Consider the following 25136-nt stretch of genomic DNA (forward strand, 5'->3'; position numbering starts at 1 on the left):
TTAGGTCTTTAAAGTGGATGGCATATTAAGGGTGGGGCGTGTGAAGTTATGCAGTAAGTGGTAATTACAGTAGTAATTACGGCGGTTGAGTGGTTACCGTTGCTTACTGCAAGACTGCCAGCCTGGTAGCGCAAGAGTTCGATTCATGGTGCAGGCAGAGTGCCCTATTAAACTCAAATGTTTATCCGCGCTTTGCAGGTTGTTGGGTAAATTGAGTAACTAAAATAACACCTTGAGGAGATAACAGTAGTAACCTGGGTGATGCCTTGTGTTCCAGGATAGTGGGTGAATAACGCAATGGCCTTCCCCACCTGCACTTACCCAACATGGAGAAAGGTATATTCTGGCTGCCACTCTCTCTCTCTCTCTCTCTCTCTCTCTCCAATTAGAAAGTCCGGTTTTGGAGTGGATATAGACTGATACAGATATTGTGCAGATACAGACGAAGTGGATAGAAAATAGTTTTTTTTTTTTTTATGCGAAGAAGGTACCAAAGGCCACGAGCCCGCAATAACTGTTCCTTCAAAAAGAAAAACAAAATACAAGAGAGAGCCAAATTCAAGATCCGTTAATTTCAAGATGCCTGGACACTGCATTTGAAAGACTGGAGATCATAGGAAATAGGAAATACAGACAGAGGGAGACACAGTTCCAGAGTTGACCTGTTGCACATATGAAGGACTGGGAGTAACGGTTAACTCTAGCATTAGAGAGTTAGACAGAAAAGGGATGAGAGTTTGCTGCTAGACGGGTTCTACGCGCCCGTCGAAGAGATGGAGGAATGCATGCAGACAGTTCAGAGGAGCAGTGACCATTGAAGTAGTGATAGAATAGAGATAAAGATGCAACAGTGCGGTGAAGAGACAGCGGTTGTAGGGAGTCAGTAAGAGGAGAGTTAATGAGACGAAAAGCCTTTGACTCCACCCTACTGAGAAGAGTTGTATGTGGGGAACCTTCCCACACATGAGAGTTGTACTCCACACAGGGGCGGATAAAACCCGTGTATAATGTCAACAATTGTGCAGAGGTAAAGAAGGAATGGAGTCGGCTTAGCACACCTAATCTCTTGGAAGCAGATTTTACAAGAGATGTAATATGATCTTTCCAAGATAAGTCCCGATTAAATGAAACCCCAAGCATGTTCAAGGATGATGCAGGATTAAGCTGAATATTATTAAACATTAGTGGGTATACCTGTGGAAGATTTTGTGGGGTTGATAGGTGCAAGAACTGAGTCTTTGATGCATTAAAAACAATAAAATTATTTTTACCCCAGTCAGAGATACGAGCCAAGTCAGACATTAGGTGTGCCATAGCCTCATCCCTTGTTTGTTGAAGTTACTGCTGAGATGGGTGTTACGGGAACCGAATGGAAAGGTGAAGGGTGGAGTCATCAGCGCATGAGTGGATAGGATTAGATGTACAGCTTAGAAGGTCATTGATGAATAAAAGGAAGAGATTTGGTGATATGACAGAGCCCTGAGGAACACCACTGTTGATAGATCTAGGAGAAGAACGATGGCCGTCTACAACAGCGGCTATAGAACGACCAGAAAGGAAGCTAGAAATGAAGGCACAGATAGAAGGATAGAAACAGTAAGAGGGCAGCTTGGAATTTAAAGATTTATGCCAGACTCGATCGAAAGCCTTTGAGATGTCAAGTGCAATGGGAAAGCTTTTGCCAAAGTCCCGAAAGGAGGATGACCAGGAGTCTGAAAGGTAGGTGAGAAGATCGCCAGTGGAGCGTCCCTAACGGAACCCACACTGACGATCGGAAAGAAGATTGTGATAGGAAAGATGCTTTAAAATTATTTTATTAAGAATTGACTTGAAAACTTTTGAGTTAAAGGATGTTAAAGCAATTGGACGATAGTTTGAGGGTTGGGAATGGTCACCCTTCTTTGGGACTGGATGAATGAGAGCAAATTCCTGCAAGAAGGAAAGGTACAAGTTGATAGACAAAGACAAAAGAGTTTACCTAAGAAGGGTGTAAGCACAGAAGCACAGTTCTTGAGAACAACAGGAGGGACTCCATCAGGCCCATATGCCTTAATAGTATTGAGGCCTGTGATGGCAGAAAATACATCAGCTGAAGAAATTTTAATGTCAGCCATGAGGAAGTCAGAGGGGGGAAGTGATGGAGGAACAGCACCGGAATCGTCTAAGGTGGAACTGGAGGAGAAAGTCTGAGTGAAGAGATCTGCTTTATCAGTAGAAGAAATAGCTACAGAGCCATCAGAGTAGAAAAGAGAAGGGAAGGATGATGAGGTAAAGTTGTTATAAAGTTTTTTGGCAAGGTGTCAGAAGGGGTAGGAAGAATTCGAGTTGGAGAATTGAGAGCATTTGGTTCGGATGAGATTATTTTTAACAGAGCGAAGAACAGACTTAGCACGATTCCGGGCAGAAACGTATAAAAGATGTGATTCAGGGGTGGGTTGGCTCTGGTACCTTTTATAGGCCCTCTCCTTGTTGCGGATAGCATTAGAACAAGCGTGATTAAACCAAGGCTTTCTTGCATTAGTTAAAGGATATGAGAAAGGAATGTATTCTTCCATGCCCGAGAGAATAACCTCCATAATGCGCAAGGCACACTCAGATGGCTCCCGGCCATGGAAACAATAATCATTCCATGCAGAATCAAAGAAGTACTGCCTGAGGGCCTCACAATCCGCAGCTCCAAAGTGCCACAGACGACATTTCTTTGGAGGGTCCACATGCCGTACCGGAGCGATAGGACAGATTAAGGTGATAAGGTTGTGATCGGAGGAGCCCAACGGAGAGAACAGATTAACAGTGTAAGCAGAAGGATTAGTTGTAAGGAAGAGGTCAAGTATGTTGGAGCTCTCTCCAAGGCAGTCACTTCTTGGGAGGATCCACAGGCCTTACTAGAGTGATAGGACAGGGTAAAAAGGTTGTGATTAGAGAAGCCAAATGGAAAGGAAAAATTTACAACATAAAACGGATTAGTTGTAAGGAAGAGGCCAATTATGTTGGGAATCTCTCCAAGGCAGTCGGAGATTCGGGTAGGATGCTGTACTAACGGTCAGAAAAGTATTGGTGCACTGGGGGCCTATGACTACCGAAAATATTCAAACACCTGCTGACATTATCAAAGTCTCATTGTGTATGAACATCGTCTTTTTATATAAATATAATATTTGCTATATGTTTGTAAGAGGATATTGCTACTTGACTATCTATGACACTTTCCGACCTCATGGCTACAAACGTGTGGGAGGCCAGATACTAATATTTCAGTGACCTTCGTTCTGTGGTCTCAAATATTTCACGCATATTGTGCACCAATACTTTAGTTACCCATAGTACAAGCCGCTCTAGGTTATTAAGGATAGAATAGATGTAGGCTTGTTCATCAGGTGGATCTGTGAAAGAAGGAGAGCAAAAGGTGATGGTGAACATTGATATCCCCTAGAAGTGAGATTTCAGAGAAAGGAGAAACTAATAGGATGTGTTCCATCTTAGAAGTAAGATACTCGAAGAATTTTTCATAGTCGGTAGAATTAAGGGATAAGTAAACAGGACAGATATATTTACTTAGAAAATGACAGGAAGGCCGAAGCCAAAGAGTACAGAATTCAGAAGATTCAAGTTCAGGAACGTGAGAGCAAGATATGTTGTTGTGTACATATTCACAAAAGCCACCTTTGGCTTTGAAATGAGTATAGAGAGAGTAAGAGGATACGGAGAAGGGTTTGCTATGAGTCGTCCCAGACAGCTGAGTGTCAGAGAAGAAAAGATGAGGTTTAGAGGAGGAGAGGTGGTGCTCAGCTGAGAGAAAGTTAGGGGAAAGGCCACGAATGATGCAGAAATGAAGAGGTGAGTCAGACAGTGGTTCCAGGCATCTCGTTTGGTCATCACCGAGAAAGGGGTGGATGGTGGGAGCTTTGATACCTCTCTCCCCTCCCTGGGACCCCGAGGCTTCGTGAATTGATGCCATATTTAGCTAAATATTGAATAGAAACTGTAGTGTGTAATGTGATTGTAGTTTTGTGTTGACAGAGGAATTTGTATGGGAGAGCATGCTGACCTACCCCCTTTGCTACTGAAACACTGAAAAGTTCAGCAAAGGAGGATGGTCAGAAGCCAGTCCCGAGAGCTGATGAAACTGGAGCTCCAGCTCTCCTTGTCATTAGCTTTCCATTCACCTTGGGAGTACCTCCATACTCGACTGTTGTGTGTGTATGTGTGTGTGATCGAGTTCATGTATCTAGGCATAGAGCAGGAAGAGGAGGACGTCACCAGTGCCTCCTCAGCTACCGTCTCAGAAATTGGTTAAGTGTAATAACAGATGATACGTACACGGCTTGTAAAGTAAACCCACAAACATAACACACAGAAGGGAGAACTTCATAGCACATGACACACTTAGCCGTAGACACAACATAAACGATGTATGGAACCTGTGGGACAAACCCTTAGAGAGAGATGCTCACTTAAGGTCGACGGGTCTGCTTGATCATACGGACCGGGACTGAGCAACAACAACAACCTTGACCGTTTCACTGCTCACTTAATACAGGCCAGTGGCAAAATACTGATTAACACGTACAGATGGTTCAGTTAATTAAAAGCTCACATATCCTTGACATTCCTCTTCTTGGATCGACCACTCATTCTTATATACCCTTCTTTAAATTATTCATTTGATGTAAACATTTCCTACCAGCTTTCCACATATATCCTTATAAAGCGAGATAACAGCGTGGTTAATTATACCCTTGCTTCCTCTGCCACTAGATTACAGAACTAAAGGTACATGGGTAAGTGGAATACAAATGAGATCGTAAATTTTGCCCCATCCTCTTAGGTGTCCATAAACCTTAGACTGACGGCAGGGACGGACCAGGAAGGAAGAAAGGAAAAAACAAAAAGAAGACGACGAAGAAGAATATGATCATGTAGAAGAGGAAGAAGAAGAAGAAGAAGAGGAAGGAGGAGGAGGAGGAGGAGGAGGAGGAGGAGAAGGAAGAGGAGGAGAGAGAGAGAGAGAGAGTCCTTCCTGTTTTCCTTACTTCGATTCCATTAATTTTTCAACAGCTTTTATTAATTCCTCAGCACAGCCCTCCCTGGCCCCAAGATTAACAAGGGATTTGGGTCTGACGGTGTCCTTCCTGTTATCCCCAAGAACTGTGCTTCTGTACTTACGCCCTGCCTAGGTAAACTCTTTTGCTTTTGTCTGTCTACCTGGTCCTTTCCTCCTTACTGGACGTTTGTTCTCGTTCAGACTTTCCCATAGAACGGTGATCATTCCCAGCCCTCTAACAATTGCCCAGTTGTTTTAATATCCCGTATTTCTAAAGTTTCTGTTCTTATCAAAAACAATTTTAAGCACCCTTTCTGTCAGAACCATCTTTCCTTCCAATCGCCAGTATTGGTTCCGCCCGGGACGCTCCACTGGCGATCTTCTCATTTTATTTTCAGACTCCTTGTAATTCTCCTTTCGGGACTAGCGAAAGCTTTGCCTTTGCACTTGACATTTCAAAATTTTTCGATCCAGCCTTGCATGAATCTAATTTCCAAACTGCCCTCATATGATTTCTGTCCCTGTGACTGTACCTTCATTTCTAGCTTCGTTTCAGGTTATTCTTTAGCCACTGTTGTTTACGGCCACCATTCTCCTTCTAGGTCTATTAATGGTGGTCTTCCTCAGGGCTCTGTCCTATCACAACTCTCTTCCTTCTAGTCATGAATGACGTTCAGAGCTGTACATCTAACCCTATCCATCCATATGCTGATGACTCAACCCTTCACCTTTCCATTGATTCTCACAGCGACCATGCCAAGAGTTATTTCAACGAACAAGGGATGAGCCTATGGCTGATTTGACTCAGTCCTCTGATTAGGATAATAGTAATCTTGTTTTTAATGCATCAAAAACTTAGTTCATACATGTTTCGACCCGTCAAAATCTTCCGAATGAGTATCTCGATTTCCTAACAATACTCAACTAAATCCAGCATCATCTCTGAACATGTATGGAATTTCATTATCTCGAGATTTATCTTGGAAAAAGCATGTAAATCATGTAAAATCTGCTTCAAAGAAATTAGATTTTCTAAGCCGACTCCGTGCCTTCTTTACTCGTGCACAGTTGTTGACTTTATGCACGGGTTATATTTGCCCCTGCGTAGAGTACAACTCTCATGTGTGGGGTAGCTCCCCACATACACGTCTTCTTGACAGCTGGAGTCAAATGCTTTTCGTCTCATTAACCCGCCTCCTCTTATTGACTCCCTTCAACATCTGTCTCTTCGCCACACTCTTGTATCTTGATCTTTTTTCTTATGTTCCTGCTTCAATGTCACTGCTCCTCTGAACTATCTTCTTGCACCCCTCCATCATTACGGCCGGCGAGTAACACTTATCTAGCAACAAACTCACATACCTTTCTGTCCAACTCTCTAATGCAGCAGTTAACCGTTACTCCCAGTCCTTCATGTATGCAACAGGTTAACTCTGGAACTCTCCTCCTCTGTCTGTATTTCTAAGCGACTATGATCTTCATTCTTTTAAATGCAGTGTGTTCAAGGCATGTCGAAACGAAAGGAAATCATATTTAATTTTATTTCTTTTACCTGGAGGGAACAATATTGTGGGCCTCTGGCCTTGGGTTCTTTCTTCCTTACATAAAAAAATCAAACTATACTACCCCCAGCGAACATGTCCACTGATTCATAATTCCTGACAGTCACCTGTAATTGGGTGAATTTTGTTCCTAATGCCAAAACGGTGATGTGCGTCACACAGTATGTAGGGATTTATTTACAAACTAGCAGGGGTACCAAGCGTTGCCGGGCCAAAAAGACGAACACTCTAATCCTATTTGTTCTTGTTCAGTCTTTCTTTCTACTCCAGAAAAACCATGTACCTCTTGCCCATTTGAAGAGGGGTTATAAGAGGTCCAGGAACTTTCTATTTCAGCTTTCGCGGATTAACGCACTATTTGTGCGCACTTGTTTACTATTACCAATGACCTCAAATGACCTCCGACCTGTGACCTCAAATTACCTCTGAGGTCAATCTCGCATAGCCTATGTTCTAACTGAAGGTAATGTGAGTCTCCATGCCATAAATTGGGCTGCAGGAGTACCCAGCGTTGCCCAGGCCAAAAAAGCGAACAATCTTGCAGCAACCTCAAACGACTCAGATCTGAACTTTGACCCTCAATTACCCATCATTGAGTCACCCTGATTCAGAATATATGTGGGTCTGGGGGTCTCTGGTCCTTGGTTTGGGCCTGATTGAAGGACAAAGAAACAAACAAACATCGCGGCTCCTTTATATACTGTGGTAGGTGGGGGCGCTCACCATCCACTCACTCGATGTAGTGCTGCTGTTCGGTGTCTGCCTTTTCCTCTCCTCCATCCTTCTTTCCTTCCATCCTCTTCTGTCTTTCTTTCCTTCATTCTTTCCTTGTCCTTCTGCCTAAGGGTGACTTTACACTCCCTCTTCTGTCTTTCTTACCTTCATTCTTTCCTTTTCCTTCTGCCTGTGGGTGACTCTACACTGAGTGACAAGCCAAATGGTTTCCTGAACACCAGGAAACCATTTACTACGCTGGGTGGTAACCATATGACTAAATTTTGGCGCCTGGTGGTTTAGTGGGTAATTATTGCACTCCAATCGGATTGAGCCGGTGAAGGTTTATATCCAAGGGATGGTTGGGGTTGACTGATCATGTAATGCCACTCAGGGATGAGTGAGGCTGGTCACTCTCATCTTAAATGTCGGGACCAACTGCCTAGCCCCGGGCTCCTACGCTCCTCATGGGGTAATGTAGGACTGGATGATGGATGGTTGGATGGATATATATATATATATATATATATATATATATATATATATATATATATATCTCTCTATCTATATATATATATATATATATATATATATATATAAAGAGAGAGAGAGAGAGAGAGGGATTTGACACTGGCTTTTCATGAATCTTGAATGGTGGTTGAGAGGGTGTGGCACCACGGATAAGTTGACTGGGGTGGAGTTTAATCGAACCATATTAAATATTTGAATTTGGGAGAGAGAGAGAGAGAGAGAGAGAGAGAGAGAGAGAGAGAGAGAGACAGACAGACAGACAGACAGACAGCGCGGGGGAATGAGCTTTGAACAGAAGATTTGATACTTTTTAAGTTCACTTGTGTTGTCGTAGGCCCTCTGTGGGTCCTGTAAAGCTAAGTGTACGACAGGTATGCGGTAGAAAAAAAATCGTTAGCATTTTTCTTGCCAGCGACATGTGATGATAGTGATGATTCTGTCTGTCTGTCTGTCTGTCTCTCTCGATAGATAGATAGATAGATAGACAGATGGATATAGATAGATAGGTAGATATAGATATAGACAGAGATAGACAGATAACTCTCTAATGCAAGAGTTAACCGTTACTCCCAGTCTTTCATTTATGCATCAGGTCAGCTCTTGAACTGTCTCCCTCTGTCTGTATTTCCTGCTTCCTATGATCTCCAGTCTTTCAAATGCAGTGTGTCCAGGCATCTCGAAATGAACGGATCTTGAATTTGGCTCTATTTTGTATTGTTGTTTTTTTTCTTGGAAGAAACTGTTTGCGGGCTCCCAGCCTTTGGTTCCTTCTTCCTCGTATAATATATATATATATATATATATATATATATATATATATATATCTTGTTCGTCTTTTTAGTTAGTTGTTTTCCGGGGAGGGGCACTAACCCTCCGCCAACCCTTTTAGTCGCCTTGTACGACAAGCAGGGATACTTTTTTTTTTTTTTTTTCATGTGCTCGACTCTGGCCATAGGCTTCTCAGCCTGCTCCCAAGGCCCAGTAGTCCTCCAGCATATCGTACACCTCTACATGTCACCACTTCGGCGTTAACACCCACCGTCCATATTGAATACATGCTAGGGCTGTCTCATACAGGACTGGTGTATTGGTATTAGCTGGGGTATTTTTACATGTCGGCGGGTCTTCTGGTAGATCGGTAGTCTCCCGTAATGAAATTCAAATCCTTAAACTGTTCCCTGCTCCAGCGGCGATTTGAACCTGGGTCAGGTAGGACCGCAAGCCACCTCTCTACCGATAGAGCTACTCCTCACCCTGCCCTAGGGCGGGAAAGGAGGTCAGGATGATGATGATGATGATTATATATATATATATATATATATATATATATATATATATATATATATATATATATATATATATATAATCATCATCATCATCCCGACCTACTTTCCCACCCTAGGGCAAGGTGAAGAGTAGCAATGTCCAGACAGCCCAAATTTCCCCAATCCAGTGGACCACGCTTCCATTCACTCATCATTCAAGCTCCCGGAATCCTGGCTCTGTCGGATACGGCAAAAACATTCACTATGTTCTGTAGCTTCACATAAACGTATCTGATAGAGTCAATCCGGACGCTGCCACGTTAAAAAGGGGTGCCAAATCCCTGATCATGCACTTCTTTTCGCAACATTCATCCAGCCAGCTCGATCTCTTGTCAGTTCCATAGCCTCACCGACTTCCAAACCTCTCTTCCTCACACACTCATCCACCAGATCTCTCCACCTTCTCCTTGGCCTACCTCGCCTCCTCCCTCCTTCAGATTCGTTCAGATATACTTTTTTTTACCACTCTATTGTTATCCATTCTCTCCACATGACCATACAATCTCAGTACACTGTCTTCGATTCTGGTGTCCACCGACTTCCTAACTCCACATCTTTCACGAATCATAATATTTCGTATCATATCCACCCTCTGTACTCCATATATATTCCTCAACACTCCTATCTCCTCTGCCCTTACTCTTGACTTTTCATTTTCGTGCAACATCATAGTCTCACATCCTATGTTAAAGTTGGCACTAACACTCGTTCACGTAAGTCTCATGCAGCTTCAGCACTCAAGCCTATGTTTCTTATTAAGGCCTTCATTGCACCAGCTACTTTTCTTCCCTGTGTCACTCTACTTTCAACTTCTTTTGCACTTTTTCCTCCCTTTTCTATTACTGTACCCAGGTATTTGAACTCTCTTACCAATTCCAGTCTCTCTCCATGCACTGAAACATCGCACTGGGAGTCACCTTCTCTCTCAATAACCATCACTTTACTTTTTTCTACATTTACTCTCGAGACATGACGCTCACAGACATCAGCAAAACTCTGCACTAGCCTACCAAGTTCTTGTTCGGTATTTGCAAGTAGTACTGCATCATCAGCATAGGCTACACCAAAAATTTGAGATATTCCATCCATCACCATTTTTATTACCTACGCCATCACCCTCTCCATTAGTCGTGTTTTTACTTCTCCCATCACCCCATCCATATATAAATATATTGAACAACCATGGGGCCATCATACAACCTTGTCGCATGCCCACACCGATCGTGAACCATTCACTTAGATGCCCATTAACCCTTACACATGCTTCACTACCATCATAAAGACTCTTGACGGCACCTAGCAGCACACCATCTGCATGGTACATACGCAGAACTTTCCACAATCCTTAAACTTCTGCCACGTTAATTTTACACCCACTTCGCTTACCTTTATTTTTGCACAAGGGTACAATCACAGCCTTTTTCCACACTGCTGGCACTGTTTCACTCACCCATGCCATCTTACACAATTATCTCCAAGAAGCATTTCATTCCACTCTCTCCACTACACTTAATCATCTCTGCATACACATCCTCAACCCCAGCTGCTTTCCCATTTTTCAGCCGCTTCACAGCACTCTTCACCTGTGCGAGTGTCACGTCTCCTGGCATTGCATTCCTTCTCTGCACAAACCCCAAACCAATCATGTTTACAGCTGTTCTGCTCTCTTTCTTCCAATTCATCAGGTTTTCAAAATATTCTTTCCATCTGAACCTTACTTCATCTCCATGGGTTAATAATCTACCACCTACATCCTTCACACCATCACATTTCTTTCCTGTTTCACTCCTACATTTCCGCACCTCTTTCCAGAATAACTTCCTATTTTCAGAATAGTCTGGATCCATTTTTCTTCCGAGATCGTCATTTACCTCCTTTTTCCTCTTCACTACTCTCTTCACGTGTCTCTTGCTCTCATTATATTCAGTTCTTATTTCAACTGAACCCCTGTCCTGTAACCACTTTAGCCACTTCTTCCTCTTTTCCTCCACTGCTCTCTCAACCTCATCATCCCTCCATGGCGTACTTTTCTTCTTTGCTGTTACTCTTGCCACACCACACACCGCTTTAGCATTTCTAACTAAGCAAGCCCGATATGAATTCCACAGGCTGTCCAGATCCATTTCATTCAAATCCACTGATTTTAACTCCTCCCCTACTTTGGTCCTGTAATCATCTGCCATTTATTTGATCCTCAGCTTCTCAGCTTCCAGTCTTTCTCCCTGACTGCGTCTCTCTCTCCTGACTCAGCTCACTCCTCTCAGCTTGATCTTGCATACCACAATCATATGACCTGACAGACCTCCATATCGTTCTCTCACGGCCCTCTTATCGTAATCATTCCCAGCATCGACCTCTCTGCGAGCACGTAATCAATCAGGCTTCTTTCAACATGGTCCATGTTCCCTCTATACCATGTATATTTATGTGCATATTTGTGTTTGAAATTCAAGTTACAAATGCACAATCTCCTCTCGTGACACATATCCTTCAGTCGCTTCCCATTATCATTTTCTCCTGGTACTCCATTACAACCCGTTATGTCATCCTCAGGATATATATATATATATATATATATATATATATATATATATATATATATATATATATATATATATATATATATATATAGATAGATAGATCGATAGACAGATAGATAGATAGATAGATAGATAGATATGTGAGTGCGTGTGTGTGTGTGTGTGTGTGTATACAGACAGTTGGCTACAATGAATCTCTGCAAGAAGCTTGCAAATGCCATTTTTTTAAAAACATCCTGAAAAAAATACATGAAGGTAGTATGTATGTTACCTACAACTCAACACTACAGAACTGCGCTTGTAAATCTGAGGAGCATTTCCCCCTGTCCCTTTTTTCTCTGTCTCAATGTAAGACATTATTTTGCCGTGCGTTCACTTGAATACTCCCAATAATTATACAGACGAAAATGTAACGGTTTTCTCCAGTCTCAGCGAAATTTCCAAACGATTTTCATGCCTCTTTGCAAAAGAGCGATATTTTACTTTGTCATCTCTTGTTAACCGTTTCACTGTCCTCTGTGTTAAATGACATGTTTACAATATGCTACCGGGATTTAGGAAAGAGTTTGGTTCATGATGTGTGTCGTGATTACTTTAGATATTGTGAAAACGTTTGAGCTAAATTCATATAAATACAAAAATGCTGATATTACCGTTCGTACTCGTAAACAAAATGTGACGAACTGTAGCTACATTCGATCGTACTCGACTGGCCCAATCACTGCGAAATCCACTTATGCTGGATGCCACAATTTTACGGTCACAGAATGTCATTGCCATAAATACTAGGATAAAGAAGCCGGTTGGTACTTCTCAGTCTGTTCCATATCACATTTGTGACTAAGCATACGGACGAATTTTGGAATCCATCAGTAGAGGTCGCCTGTAGCACAAGTGTGGATAAAGGTAATTACCCGCAAAATATCTACATCAATGATATATTTGTACTTTCATACCAGGAAGTTTGCCTGGAAGCTCAGACCGCCTGTGATGTCACCAATAGATTAGGGGGAAGTATTTCGTAAGCTTCGCAGAGTATACTTAACCACGGTGGTCAGTGTTACAACTAGTTCATGCAGCAAACATTAACTGTTAACCATTACCACAAAGCATCAATCTTATGCTGAATTTTAAAATATCTGTTTTAGTGATAACTGAATCGCGAATTTATGATTTTGAACCTACGTCGGTCAAGCTCTTGTTATGTTGAATACATCCCATCTGTCTGGCCGAGCAGACCCATCAACCACAGGCAAGCAGCCATCCCCGTAGGGCCGTTCCGTGCAGTGAATTGATGTGCTCTTGTGGAAGATAGCGCCTCGCGATAGTGAGGTGGGGGGAAGAGTGTGGTTTGGTTACCAGATGGACGACACATTTGCATCACTCCAACAAGTTAACAGGGACACCATAGTATACTCAACATCACTCATTACTTTATAATATGGTTACCACCCAGCATTGAAAATGGTTCAGTGGATTACAGGAAACTATTTCGGCTGTCACACAGTGTAGAGCCACCGGAAGTGATAAAAGTGTAACACAAAGTGACAGGATGGCTGGAAGAATTAGGAGGGTGGGAGGAGGCAGAGAGGGAAAAGAATGGTAAAGGTGAAGGAAGAAATAACCACATCTACATCAAGTGAGTGGATGATGATTGCCATTACCTAGCACTGTCTGAGAGAGAAAAATAATTATGTGCCCAGCGCCAGAATAACAATGGTGTTAGGAGGAAGAGTGATGAGGAAAAGATTCCAACTTATAATAATAATAATAATAATAATAATAATAATAATAAGCTATCTATATATATTCCTAGGCTGATTTCCCCCCAAAAGGGGTTTAGCCGAGACAGGACGACACATTCTCAATATACTAATCCACACATACACATTTACTCGGATCTTATCCCCAAAGGGAGAAGGGACAGATCCTCACGGCACCACACCGCGCGAAGGTCAATTGCACAGTGCAGTCAGCGTCATCCGCAGCGGGGACAGACAGCAGAGCTGGTTTACCCCTCCCACATCGTTTTGGATCCATCCTTACCTGACCTGATCAGCTAATCAGACCAACTGTGGGAGAATATCCCCTAGGGGCCGCATCACCATTTATTCATTAATAACTTCTATATCATGCGCAGTCACTCTTCCTTGCTCTACAGACATCCCTCTCTCATTTAATGCTCTCTTTACACTGTCCATCCATCCTGTTCGTGGTCTTCTTCTCAGCCTTACACTTGTCACATCTGATCCAGTTATATTCTTCACCAACCTCTCTTCATCCATTCTTTCCATAATGCCCAAACCATTGCAACACTCTCTGCTCAACTCGTTCAGCCATCTCCCGCATAACTCCATTTCTCCTTCGCACTTCATCATTTCTCACTCGATCCATATGTGTCACTCCATACATACTCCTCAGACACCTCATCTCTATTACATTCAAACTCTTCCTCTCTGCGACAACCATATTCAGCGTTTTAGCCCCATACAAATTAATGCAGTCGGTACCACTACACCCTCATGCAGCCTTCTCTTTACATCCATCCTAACCAAACGACATCTAAGCACTTTTTTCATTCCTTCCAGGATCTCTTCTACTTCATTCATTCCAAACTTCACCTTTATATCTACTCTTCCATCCACAGCATGTTAACCCCAAATACTTAAAACACTCTACCTCCTCAAGTAACTCACCATTCGAAACTATATTCATCAACCTACCACCTACCAACCTCATACACTTCATCACTTTACTCTTATTCTCATTTACTCTCAATTTCCTCCTTTCACACACCCTTCCAAACTCCTCTACCAACTGTCTCAAGCTTTCATCCAAAACAGCTACCAGTGCAGTATCATCCACAAACAGCAGCTGATTCAGATTCTACTCTCCACCATCAGCATTCACCAGACTCAAACCTCCAACTAACACACTCGCAATCGTCTCCCTTACAACACCATCCCTATAAATATTAAACCAAGGTGGCATCACACATCCCTGCTGCGGCCCCACTCTCACAGGAAACCAATCACTCACAGTATTTCCCACCCTTACACACACTGTACTATTTACATAAAAACTTTTCACTCCTGATGACAACCTACCTTTTTTTTTTTTTTTTGGTCCAACTCTGGGCATAGGCTTCACAGCCTGTTCCCGAGGCCCAGTACTCCTACTACAGACCATACATTTCTACATGCCACCACTTCGGCGCAAACGCCCACCGTCCATATTGAATACATGCTAGGGCTGTCTCATACAGGACTGGTGTATTGGTATTGGCGGGGATATTTTTGCATGTCGGCGGGTCTCCTGGTATATCAGGAAAATCTGATTTTACGAAATTTAAATTTTTAAACTGTTCCCTGCCACAGCGGGGATTTGAACCTGGGTCTAGTAGGACTGCAGGCCACCTCTCTACCGATTTAGCCACAGCCTCCCCCAATACAATCTCAAAACAGTCCACAAAACCTCCGTGGCAGTTCTATCATACACTTTCTCTAAATCCATGAACGCCCCAAACACTTCCTTACGTTTCACTAAGCAACAACAACAACAACAACAACATAATAATAATATTATTATTATTATTATTATTATCACCACCACCGTCATCATCATCATTATTATCAATCCTGCGAAACAGGATGTTATCATTTCCGGGAACTTGGCCTGTACCGTTGTGCGAGACACATCTTGTCTGGGTGTGTGTCTGTAATATTGGTTTGTGTGTCTGTTCTTTAACTCCTCCCAGGCTATTTGATGGATTTGAATGAAGCTTCATAATTGAGATCGTCTATGTACTCTGAAGATCTTCCGGTATATACAGTTCTCCAAGCTTATTATTATTATTTTTTTTTAAGGGGGGGAGACCTCACCAAATTACAAATTTTCAGAAAAAAAATGAAAGGAAGGCAGATATGGTTTTGATAGCTTAGTATATGTTGTACAATGGACTGTCATTCCTAATGCGATATTTGTGGTGCCTGACGGCAGTGATTCTTCGGGGGGGGGGATGGTCCCCCTTCCCAAACATGAAAACGAGCAGAATGGAGGAACGTGAGCACATGGATTTCAATGAAACTTCTCAGGTCAGTTAGTCTGGGTCCTTGATAATGTCCACAAAAATAAAAATTTCCATCAACATTTTTACATAAAGAATACAAAATAGGGGAAGGAGAACAGGTGTTGCTTTGATATTTTAATACATGTAAAATTGGCTCCATTTTGCTAACTGCTACAAATACTGCTACTACTACTACTACTACTGCTGCTGCTGCTGCTGCTGCTGCTGCTGCTGCTTCTAACACTACAACTAATCATCGAGTGTATCCTGGGATATCGCTCCTTCACATGTGCCATCGCTGCTTATCATGTGGCTTTTACATCGCTATACTAGCTTGACCCTCCTCAAGTACACCTGAGTCTGACAGACTCGGGCAGAGTTTTCGATGGTATAGTTCAGTAACTTATAGCTGCCTTGGATTCCTGTCCTTCTCAATAGTTTCCTAACTTTTTGTGCCCATGCAGGGTGTAGGGGGGCTCCTTTCGTGTCTCTCTGTTTTTGCAATATACCACTCAGAATTGCATGTCGGGTCTGTGAGACACAGGTGTACCTGAGGAGAGGTGAATTTTTCACTATGAGTTTTCAAGTTCATATTATGTTGCGTGGGATCCACTATGCCCATAATGAAGGTCTTCCATCCCTCAGGTTGTGACACAAGTGCAAGGCTCATAGTGTTCTTTGTTTTCGTGTATGGTGAGTGCAAGAAAAAAAAAAAAAACTTTTAGTAAGGCATTTTTATCATAATAAAAAAAAATGTGTGGAGTTCAATGAATTAAAACTTATTCACATAATTTTGTAACTGCTAAGACTTTATACGTTGTAGGATGTTCAGGAATTCATGATATAAAACATGTGTGACACTATAGCATATTTTTAAAGCTGGGTCTGACAGACCCAGATGTACCTAAGTTGTAAGCGAAAATGTACTACCTCAGGAGGGTTAATATGTGGCCCATTGAAATTATTTTGTAATTCTTTCTGATCGGCATGCATATCTTCTGACTGGGTATGCAATTTCCTTTCTCTGAATCCACAAGAAGAAACAGTACATCACCTTTATTATTGTTACTATACTCGACACTCTCGAAACGAGGGCGGGCGTTATGTTAAACTGTGTGTGTGTGTGTGTGTGTGTGTGTGTGTGTGTGTGTGTGTGTGTGTGTGTGTGTGTGTGTGTGTGTGTGTGTGTGTGTGTGTGTGTGTGTGAAGGAAAAAAAATCAATTTTATCCAAACTCGGTGCTTAATTTGAAGGATAGCGGTTGATTATAACTAAACTTGATGGAAAGTTTAAAGGATACGTGTTGGGGATTATTATTATTATTGTTATTATTATTATTATTATTATTATTGTTATTATTATTATTATTTTGCTTAATAGATCACAGATCAAGGTCAAAGGGTAGGTCAAACACTGACTCAACAAACCCATTTCCTCAGTTTTTATTCAGCTCAGGTCAACGTAGGGGGAAGTGTTGATGGCAATGCATGAAAATTGTGACTGAACTCTGAGAGCAACCAGAGGTTAAGGCCACAGGTGAAGGACAAAGTCCAACGCGAGTGTGTGTTGTTAACAAAGTAACTCGATTTTGATCCGATCTTATCTAATATTGTTGGATTTGTTTAAGTCATCAAAAGGGTATACATTTTTTTTTTTTTTTCCCCAGAGGTCACATGGCAGTGTCTGCTTGAACAGTTTTTATCCAAATTAGGCCAAACCTTGTAGAATGACTGAGGATAAGGCAAGAATAAAAGGATTCGATTTTGAGCACACTAACTCAAAGGTCAAAGTAATATGGAAATGTCAAAAGTTTGCAAGGCAAGGTCAGCTCAAACACTTTGCTAGTTGAAATGAAAGTTAGTGGGGAGGGGGGGTTAAAGTTCCGGAGGAATTAAGGGATTCGACATTGATAGTAATCTGCCAAAGGTCAATTCACAAGGCAACCTAAATATTCGGCACATTGACCAATTGCTGGTGGCGGCCATTGCACTTTGAGTGGTCCTTGTTGTTGCTGCTGCTGTTGTGATTATTTTTATTACTTCTGTTATTATTATTATTTGTTTAATGATTATCATCATTAGTCAATACTACTACTACTACTACTACTTCTACTACTACTACTAGTAGTAGTTTATTATTATTATTATTATTATTATTTTATTATTATTATTACCCTCAGATTATAGCCTCAACGACCTGTTACATTAGGCACAGCGGTCCACTTAAATGCAACACAACTTCACATGTTACGACTTCAGCACCAATAACTATCGTTCATAATGAACACTTGCTACGGTTGTCTCACTGAGGACTGAGGACTTTGTATTAGCTTTTATTATTTATATAGTTATTATTTATTATTTCTTTATTAAACATGTCGGTGCGTCCAGTGGAAGATCAGTAAATCCTGTCTATCGAAATTAAGTTCTTCAAACTGTTTCCTGCTCCAGCCTTGGAACAAGCTTGCTTCGTCGTGGAGAAGTTGTCTGAACCATATTATACGCTACACCTTAATACAAATAAATCCCTATACACGATACTGAAGTGTACAAAGGGTACTAAAGAAAGCAAACAGAAGCTAACCTGGTGGTCCTATCATGGCTGTTGGTAGCCTATATGGAAGATAACTAAGAAAAGTATGAGTTAAAGACATGGATAGAACAGTAGGAAGCATTTTATAATTTTTTTTATTAATTCAGATCTGATAATATTCTCCTACTCTGTTAATGTATAAACACAATGAATTATAACTGTCTGATCATTTAACCGTCTCATAGTGGGGCAACTTTAATATTGTGTGCTAGTTTACTCTCGATAATTTTATTCAGATGAACGAACTGCTGGAGGCCGAGAACGTTTATCTTCACGTTCACTTGCATGTAAAGATCCAAAACTGTTCCTCTTTCCAAGGTAAACTTCCCCATGTGGTGTCCTGAGAGCATCGAGTCGCCTTCCGGGACCTTCTGTGAGCCGTTGCCTAAGACTGAACAGACATTCTACTATGACAACAGCCAGGGTCTGATGTACGAGGCTGAGGAAGTGAGGAGGTGCATCAAGGAAGGTGAGTCGCTCCATACAGGGGTAATTATTAAACCCATGACTCAGGAGACATGGAGTGCTTTGCCCTTACAGCCACCAAACGATTTATTCCAGCTTAGGACAGACTTTTAGAACATGGGTTTACACATAGCCCTTATTAACCCTTTCCTTCCACTACTTGGGGACTCCGATAAGTAGAATGAAATCTTTTTGCTGGGTATAAAATTAAATAAAAATACGTAATATGAGTAAAAATGTTATTTTTTCACGGTCTCTTCATCAGAAAGGGCCTCGCCTTCTCCCATGGTTTTCTTCAGCTTGCAGTCTTTAAATGACATTAATTAGCGTTGGAACGAAACCTGTTAGTAAAAAAAAGAAAAGTGATAATAAAGATTTCCACACACAAAAAGATATTAAGGCGTAAGATGGAAACTAAGTCGCTAAAGAAGAGGCATTACAAATTCTCCAAAGCCATATCTAATACAGTCCATATTTTCTCGGCAGGTCTGCTGGAAAGTCCCGGGATCCCACATTCGGAGACACTGACCCTGGCCGAGATCCTGGAGCAGGTTCGCAAACAAGTGGGCACAGAATACCCTCAGGACCATTAGAGGCGTTTCAAGTGGCCAGAAAACACACACACACACACACACACACACATTGATTACTGAGTGTGTGTGTGTATACTCGTATATAAATATTAATACAAATACACAGTATATATATATATATATATATATATATATATATATATATATATATATATATATATATATATATATATATATATATATATATATATATACTCGTCGTGTGACGGTTTCAGTCACCCATGTTTCTGGAATCATTACTACTGTTTTCATATATATTCCTTTAAACCACCTCAGCCAGAGAATCTTATTTTATAATATATTCTTGCTTCCTAAAAGCATTTCAGACAGAGAGAATATCAATAGTCAAGGGATTTTTGAGGTGGATATCTGATCCCTCGATCCGGAAAATCTCTCATTTGTTTACTATGTTCGTACTGGGAATGCAAGAATGTAATACGTACTAGGTCAACAGACTGAAGGTGTAAAGGAATGGATCAGTGTACTTATTCCTTGGTTCTCCGTAATTCAAGTGTAGGTTAATTGTATTAGGATGTACTACAGCGGCCTAGGCTCTGCTTCAACTAATGTCTCGGCAGTTCTTTAAACTCGACATGTTTGAAAATATCATTCAGCTGTTTTGTCTGTACCATTATGCTTTTTAATATTAATAAACTTCTGCTGTTTTTGGGTTCTTCTGTATATTCATTAATGTAAGGTCAACCATGTTTTAGCTTAATTGCAGGCCAGTAATAAATTGAAATGCCTGGTTTATCTTTACTAACAAATCCTATAAGTATCCCTTTGAATATATTAAACTTCAGTTTTGTGACGTATATATTTGTCGTTTTCTTCCTAGAGTATATCCATCGGATCGTTCTATTCATCTCAGGATCCCCTGCACTGAATTCGTATTTAACCCCTGCAGGTAAAAATTCATTTACTAAGCTGAATAAATGTCTGGAGAAAGCAAGAACACAGATACGTCATCGGACTGAGTGGGAAAAGTTATCATGGAAAACAGGCTAATAACGATGATGAGTGTGCTTCATGAAATGAGTTGTCTCCTGAAAAATTAGAGTTGGAGGGCTGTAAAATAAAAGACCATGGAAATAGAAATAGAATCAGGGATAGTAATACCAGAAAGAGAAGTGGATTAAAAACACAAACACAGTTAAGTAAGCACTCGGTTCCTTCAGCTTAGCAATGAACGCTTCTTCATTTCTAAGCTTTAACGAAGATGTGATGAATAGGAAAGCCTTTCTGCGGTGGCGCCGATATAACTGGACGGTTCCACTGGTCAGTTATCCTATCCCATGAAACAGTGATAATGGCCTGCAGAAGAAAGACACTTTCAGTCTACAATTAAAGATTATTATTAATAGGGTTGAAGGTGTTAAAAGAGATCGATGGCTAAGAGTATGTCAAGGAGTTCCGTTTTAGAGGAATATTTCTTGACCCGAAGTGGATATTGATATTAATTTCGATCTTTAACCTTAGCAGTCTGTTAAGACTCATTTTGACTCATTATCAATTTCCATTGGCTTAATTTTCTTATGTCCAGGAGAGATGCTTCATGCTTCATGGCCTTTTCAATTTCTTTTTGGAAATATGTGAAAAATAAAAATCGGTTCATAAATGCTTGAGTAATTTTCGTACCAGTGAAAAAGGCGGCATCCAGTCTGTTTGGGTCATATGTGATCCCATAGCTCAGTTACCTAGAATTTTGAAAAATATACCTCACGTCCGTCGAACGCACTGATGAATTAAAAAAAAAAAAAAAAAAAAAAAAATATCTGAGAGCGCGCGCGCGTGTGTGTGTGTGTGTGTGTGTGTGTGTGTGTGTGTGTGTGTGTGTGTGTGTGTGTGTGTGTGTGTGTGTGTGATTACAGAAAATGCAATTTATTAAAACACCACACTGAAACAGAGACGACTCAGTGCTTTTCTCTTTATCTCATTAATCCATTTGTCAGTAAGTTCGTTTCAACTTTGCTCTGCAGCAACAAGAATTACAGAGGATGCAGCATCTGCGCGTGAACTTATCATTACTCCCAACATTTTTAATACTGTTCAAGAAAAAAAAAGGACAGAAAAGCAAATCGAGCGCTTTGTACTAGAGAGACTACCAGTCTAACTGAACTGAAGGCCTTTTATGGGCTGCATCTTGCGGCTGGTCTTTATCTCTTTGTGAACTACTCAAAAGTTTATGCAGTGATACTTATGGAAGCTTAATATTTCGTGCTACAGTATCTCTTGGAACTTTCTTTAGAATTTCAGAGTACGTTGGATTTGACAACAAAGATACTCGAACCACAAGGAGACGTCATGGCAAGCTGCAGCCTTCAGAGACAATTAGGATGCTTGGGTTTTAATACTACCACTCATGTTCAGTGTGTCAATAACTCACGATTGATGAAATGCTAGTTCCATTCACGGGAAAGTGCCCATTCAGAGAGATATGCCCATTTGTGATGCAGAAATTTTCATTGGTTGCGAAGGTGGACCAGTAAGTAGAATGAAAACAGGGTAAACATGGGGTGCTGCAACTCATGGGGTGCTGCAACTCACTGAGGGCCTAAAAAGAAGTATTATGTGGTACAACATTTTCTGCAGCTAAGCCTTCACCAATAAATTGAATCCTCACAAACAAAACATTGTTGGTACAGTCCAGAATAATTAACAAGAACATCCGTCAGTGTCTCAGCCCAAAAGGATATAACCGTGCATTCAACCCTTGACGGATGCCATAATGGTAATGTTCTCAATTTTATCTTGTCAAACGAAAGGAAAGACTAGTTTTTCTAAGCACCATTCATGGTTCCGTTAAAATACATACAGTATGAGAGAGGACAAGAAACCCGCTGTATCAGAACTCTACAGTTTATAAGAAGGCTGGTGTAGATAATCTTGACAAACTTGAGGCAATGGCTAGTGGGTCTGATTGGCACTAAAATCGACATCTCGACCTACAGTGCATATGTACTGTGGATAAAGGTGTAGACAGACTGGAGTTGAAATTCAAGATTCAAACACATATTATTTCTGAAAGATCTTGGACTTATGTTTGTTCAGCCTCGTTTATCATCACGATCTGTCTTACAAGGTTTCCAATGCTAGGCGAATCAGTGTACCTAAAAGAAGCTCAATTAATATATTTTACAACAGTATTAAGGATCTGCAAAAAGGCGACGTTGTTAAAAGTGCAAAGGTGGCAAAGCACTGTCAGTAGTCTGTGTCAGAAACATTCTCAAACAATAAGGAATAGCAACATTTTGGTGTAATATAGCCTATGCATCATGATGGTTGGATGGATTGTAAGTTTAGGTAAGAGGCCTGAATGGCAGTCACATCCACGCAGTAGACCCAGGATAATCATAGCAAAAATAATATGTATGGGAAAGAGCTGCCAGTTGTCAATAACGGTCGAAATCTGACTCAAATCCACTGGGACACACACACACAAAACAAACCTTGACTGACTTCAACTCGTGGGAAAGAGGCGAGCGTCGAGCTGCATTACTAATGGCTAGAATGAGCGAAACACGCCCAAAATAAATCGCTCAGCGGAAGTGCTAATGTCTCGCACAAAGACGATCATTCATGACACAGTGAAAAATTGTTCTGAAACACTCCCGACCGGGTGAATACGTAGCGGTTAAACTGAACGATAAACACTGGGATTCCACTAGAGTTCGCGGTTTCTCACCAAAGCCAATGTCACGAGCCGACTCAGCATTGATGAGTTGAACGTTAGATTATCAAAGTTCATAAGGGAATCAGCGGAGGTAGTAGGAAAAGCTACAACAACAAAAACCGGCAAATATTAAAAAGAAGTAAAGAGATGAAAGTAAAAGAAGGAAAGAAAGGTGAAATCGAAAAAAGCAGAATTAAATAAGCTTATTAATAAGAGACAGAAGAAACATGAAACAGAAACATAGATCAGTAAAAAAAAAAACATCAAAAATGGAAAAAGTCTGAAACACATCCACAGCAGAATGGCACTAGAAAAGCAACAAAATATTTTTCACTTAAGGAGAAAACTGCGAAATTATTAAGTGGAGAGAGAAGATGGCGAAGAGAGTTGAAAAGTTTTACAACGAACTATATACTTCAAAGACTATACTACCAACAGCTGTTTTCAGTTGACACAAGTGAAATACCAACGGTAACACGAGATGAGGCAAAATTTCTGTTAAAAGCATGAAAAAGTTAAGGCCCAAGGAGACAGTGGAGAGTAGTAGATTTACTGTTACACGCAGGAGTAGAAGTTCAAAATCGACTTGCCCACTGATTTATCCAATGTCTAAAGATGAAGAAACTTCCCAAACCATGGTGTGATGCAATAGCTATTTTGCGTTACATGAACGGCATGGTAGTAGCTATCGACCTTTAACCTTATTATCACTTATTTACAAAATCAAATCACCAAAAAAGTCCTTACGAACAGAATAACAACATATTTGCAAGAAAACCAGCTAGTGAGCAAGCAGGATTCCAAAGTGGGTAATTGACTACTGATCATGTACCCACAATGAACCAGCTGGGAAAACAGTAGAAGAGAATAAGCCACAGTGCTTAGGTTTTGTCAATTACGAAAAGTTTTTCGAATCAGCGGAACACATAACAATTATTGTAATCATTGCAGTAACAAGGAATATCGTAAAACTACTTGAAAACATATACAAAGAGGTAACTGCTACAGTTAAATTACATAAAGACTCTGAAAAAAATAATTTAGAGAAAGATGTGCATCAGGGAGATGCACTTTCCCCAAAACTGTTTACAGCATGTCCTGGATGTATTTTCGGTTTGTTAGGGAGAATAAAAGAGTAACATAGACGTAGAAAATTCAAGCTGATCTAGATTAGCAGATGTCATTCTCCTAATCTCAGAAACAGCATAGACATTACAAGAAATGTTGAATGACCTAATGGAGAATGGTCTAAAGTAAAGCTAATAATGAACCTGAGTAAAACTAATGTTTAATCGAAATACTTCTATGATCGTCATCAGTATACACGAAGAAATTCTTAAAGTTGACGAGTACAATTATTTAGGGTAAAAACTAAAATAAACGATAAGACCATGATAATGAAATAAGAAGTCTCATTTCAGTTGGCTGGGAATCTTTCGGTAAAAATAGACATCATGAAAAGTAGCTTGCGAGAATGTATTAACGAAAAGTATATAAGCAATGGAGAATGAAAGACTGACTAAGAGGGTGTATGTAGGTGAGGTGGAGGGAGGGAGAGGGAGGGGTAGACCGAGGATGAGGTGGAGGGATGGAGTTGAGAGGTATATGAGGGAGGGGGGGGTGAGTTGGGGGGAGGGGAGTCAAATGGTGGGTGACAGAGTGACTTGGAGGCGTTTTGTCTGCGGCCACCCATTGCGGGATTAGGGCGTCGGGCTATAGATAGATAGATAGATAGATATAAGCAATGTATATTCCCAGGTCTGATATATGGTTGTGAGACCTGGAAACTGACAAAATCGATGGTAAAAATACTGTCTGAAAGAGGCATGGAAAGATCAATGTCAGGAATAAGTCTGAGATAAAAAGAGATCAGTGTGGTTGAAAGAACAGACTTTAAAGTCAAAGCCGTTATAGAAATTCACACACACACACACACACACACACACACACACACACACACACACACACACACACACACACAAGTTTGGGTGGCAAGTCATGTAGCAAAAATAAAGGATAACCGATGGAG

General features: G+C 40.9%; 1 protein-coding gene across 1 annotated transcript in view; it reads left to right on the forward strand.

Moving 5' to 3' along the window:
• Window positions 1-19434, forward strand: part of LOC145398445 (trans-1,2-dihydrobenzene-1,2-diol dehydrogenase-like) — a 39152-nt gene extending 19718 nt beyond the window's left edge. The window contains exons 6-7 of the mRNA XM_080271328.1: window positions 18695-18845; window positions 19328-19434. Of these exons, the coding sequence (XP_080127454.1) occupies window positions 18695-18845; window positions 19328-19434 (258 nt within the window). The remainder of the gene's footprint in view (window positions 1-18694; window positions 18846-19327) is intronic.
• Window positions 19435-25136: the final 5702 nt, after the last annotated feature.

This window comes from Coenobita brevimanus, chromosome 5, assembly GCF_032717465.1.
Source record: "Coenobita brevimanus isolate Jiangsu-jjx chromosome 5, ASM3271746v2, whole genome shotgun sequence".
In the NCBI taxonomy this organism is placed as follows: domain Eukaryota; kingdom Metazoa; phylum Arthropoda; class Malacostraca; order Decapoda; family Coenobitidae; genus Coenobita; species Coenobita brevimanus.